Below are 3,635 nucleotides of genomic sequence, written 5' to 3'. Positions count from 1 at the left end.
TACGACATAAATATGAGGCACGCCGTCGGAACTACGAACACCTGGGTTCGTGAAAGCGCACCTAAATCTAAGCACACGGGAGTTTCGGCATAAATTTTGCCCCAAGTTAAAATTGCGCGAGGCAACTTCGTTTTATCACTGCCGTGTTATTCCATTGTGTGTTCTTTTTTAGGGGACAGCGTCGTTCGAGTGTTGTGTAGCACCGCCGATTGATTGCTTTCCACCAATTCTAACGATCAGTGACTACCACGCGCTGCTTGAGCGAATGTCATTGGATTATTAACGATCAGGCGTTTGGGAGCAGTGTTTCTTTCCTTAATGTCAGCATCAGTGCTAATATAAAATTATGACCGATACACTGGTGCCGTTACAAGGGAGCTTGGCATGAACTCGCACCACTGTGTGGCTTAGAACTCTTCGCTCACTGCACGCGCCAGCTGTAGAATGCCTGCTGTGACACAATCGCGCATAAATTGTGCTGCCAGCGCTCGACTTGCTTTCCCACAACACAGCTTTACGCTGCTTTTCGATTGTCGTGATATGTCGCTACTAAAAAATTCCTATGAGAGTGAAAACAACAGAGCCAATATGTACATTAAAAAAAGTACGACAAAGTAGGCACAGCTGCTTGTGAACTGACTCCTAATAGTGCTACTCGCGTCTGCGTTAAATGTGTGTGCGTGTTTTCTTGCATGTTTGTGCATATTTGTTATTTTACCCTTTTTTGTATTTTAGACCTGTTTTCGCGCTTGAGTTTGTGTGCATGTGTGTGAGCATGTGAGTGCTTCCGTGCGTGTATATGTTTATTCCCATTTCTGCCCTTTTATTTTTTGCGTTTGTTCTTGTAGGCATGCTGCAGCCACATCTTTCTTTACAATTTGATTAACTCGTCTCATTCAAAGCGCCAAGTCCTGTGAATAGCAGGGCTGGCTATTCGATGTCATTAAAGCCTTTCTCTCTCGTCTGCCTCGCTTCCTCAGTCTGTCGTCTTGCTTTGTTTTCTCCTACTATTTTGACCTTGCTTCTTGTGCTGTTGCCGCAGCGTGATGAACCAACTTGCACTAAAGAAAGTTCTATCAGCTGGGACAACAGAAACATTGACAGATACAAAATGTTAAAAGCATCACGTGGCTCGCACAGTTACTTCGTCTCTTACCCCTGTTAATGTGTTTATGCATCAGTGCATACGGCAGCTTGTCAGAAGTGGACATGAAAGGGTGCCATATTGTGAAAGAGGACCTAGCTATGTTGTTGCATTCAATCTTAATAAACAGATGGTTTCGTTCCCCGTCACATGTGGTGGTACACATATAACATTGTGCAGTGGGGTATCCTTTCCGGTCTTGACGCTTTCATCATTGCAAACGCAGTTTTCTAGTGAATGGAGTCCAGCAAAGCAGTGCTATGAGAGCTTTTGCAGCTTTCACCATCTCACACTCTCTCTGTCCTCTTTCCGACCCCTACATCCCCACCCCTGCGCAGGGTAGCAAACCAGTAACTCGCACCAGGTTAACCTCCCTGCCTTTTCCTTTTCATCTATTTTTCTCTCTCTCGCTTCACCATTTATTACTTCACTAATATCACTGTCTGAATCTCTCCGTCACTTTGCCTACGGCTTGTAAGGAACAAAGTGATTCACTAAAACACGTTCAACTTTGCTGAGCATTTTTCCGGTATGCAAATATGACAAAAAAATGCTAGCAAAGTTAATCACGTTAATAATTGTGCTTGCATTCGCGTTATTTGCCCGAGTCAGATTAATAAATTAAAACTTGCCTATGGCAACACTTCAATTTTCAGCGCAGACTGCTAATGGAGCCAAGCATGCTCTGACTACTGCTAATTCACTGTGGGGCGCATAAAACTCGACGGTGGCTGCCCGAATGAGCATTTTGAGCTCGCCAACGATAATCAGGGTTAACAATAGTGTTTCAATTCAGATATGCCAGCAATGAAATGTGTTTCTATGTCACTTCTTAAATCGGGCACGATGTGTGCAGGACGCTGCTTATCAGAATTGAGCTTCAAATATAAGGAATACGCCATAAATGGAACTGCTTATTTATTTCAGAGGTCACGGAATGGATGGTTGGCTGTTGCGAACCCACCGGCAAAATTTTGGTAGCCCTAAAAGGGCTGTTCTTTCGTTAATAAGAAGCCGTTATGCTTCGTCGAGTGGCTCAATGCCAGACAGCTCGCAGTCGCAGTCGATTCCTTCATTGTCATCTTCACCCAGCTGGGTGATGATGGGTTGAATGTGCTCACTCCCTGGCGTGTCAAGTCTGAACTTTGCCTCCAAGTCCATCACGCGCTGAATGCTCTTCCTCCAGTCTTCCGCCGTTACCTGCTTGATTTTTTCCCTCAAGATGGCGTCCACCGTGGACAGCTTGAAGTCTCTGTTGTCCGCAGCGATGCCATTTTTGACCTTGGCCCACACAAGCTCAATGGAGTTAAATTCGCAGTGGTACGGCGGAAGCCTGAGTACAATGCAACCGGCCCTTACAGCTGTGTTGTCTACGATGTAGCTCAGAAAGCGTGACTTTACAGATGCCACCAGTTCAAGCAGCTGCTGCTTTATCATCCTTTCACCGTAGGTGATGTTCTTGCTTGTGAGCCACTCGTGTATCTTTTCCTCCTTCCATATTGTCGTCGGCAATTTCTCTTCTCGCCGGCTATGGTAAGGTGCATTGTCTAAAACAATGACGCTACCAGCTGGCAACTTCTGCAGAATGTCATTGAACCAGCCCTCAAAGCGGTTGCCGTCCATTTCCCCGTCCATCCCCCCCCCCCCCCTTGGCTACGCCCCTGGCTGCTCGGAATACATCCAAGCAGCCAGGGGCGTAGCCAAGGGGGGGGGGGGGGGGGGTTCAAACCCCCCGAAATTTTTCCGTTTTGCTTGCGCATATGTACACGCTCACATACAAACGCACGCACGAACATACATAAAGTATGGTTGAACCCCCCCCCACCCCCCCATTCCCCCGAAAAAAAATTTCTAGCTACGCCCCTGCAAGCAGCCGTCGACGAAGCCATCCTCGCTGCCGATGTACTTCACGATCAGGCGCTGACCTTTCCCAGAAGGTTGTTTTAGACCCGTCGTCAGGCCATTTGCTCGAGTGAACAGGCGTCCGCGCTTCTGCACCATGGTGTCTGTCCACAAGATCGACCGAGTGTGTCCCCGCCGTCACCCATGTCTCGTCCAGGTAGAAGATCTTTCGGCCTTCCGCCCGGTAGCGCTACACGTCACGGAGGTAGCGATTCCGCTAATCGGTGATATCGTCCCGGTCGATAAGCAGCGAGCTGCGGCTTCTCTTTTCGTGCTTGAAGACGATCTCGGCAAGCAGGCGACGCACAGTACACTGCCTTAGGGATGGGAGTTCCATACGCTCCGAGAACTCGGTAGTTATGTTCTCGACCGTCGGTATTAAGGGGTATTCGGACGGGGGACATATCCGCGGGGTATAAAGTCGGAGCCTACTGACGCCAGCTCGCGAGGAGAAGTCTCCACAAGTGTCCCCCACTCACACGGACGAGGCGAACGGAGGGGGAGACCAGTGTTACTAGACTACTCTGGTGGCTTGCACCACCCGTTTGACGAGCTGCTGACGACGAGCTGCAGACTGGACACCCACTGC

At 48.6% G+C, this 3,635-nt stretch overlaps 1 protein-coding gene across 1 annotated transcript; it reads right to left on the bottom strand.

Moving 5' to 3' along the window:
- Nucleotides 1–2,161: 2,161 nt before the first annotated feature.
- Nucleotides 2,162–2,767, bottom strand: LOC119387500 (uncharacterized). Its single transcript, XM_037654943.1, has one exon. The coding sequence runs from the start codon at nt 2,765–2,767 to the stop codon at nt 2,162–2,164; it is 606 nt and encodes a 201-aa protein (XP_037510871.1).
- Nucleotides 2,768–3,635: the final 868 nt, after the last annotated feature.

This window comes from Rhipicephalus sanguineus, chromosome 1 (genome assembly GCF_013339695.2).
Source record: "Rhipicephalus sanguineus isolate Rsan-2018 chromosome 1, BIME_Rsan_1.4, whole genome shotgun sequence".
Taxonomy (NCBI): Eukaryota; Metazoa; Arthropoda; class Arachnida; order Ixodida; family Ixodidae; genus Rhipicephalus; species Rhipicephalus sanguineus.
Note: the sequence above shows the minus strand (reverse complement) of the source record. Positions and strands in the feature narration are given on the sequence as shown.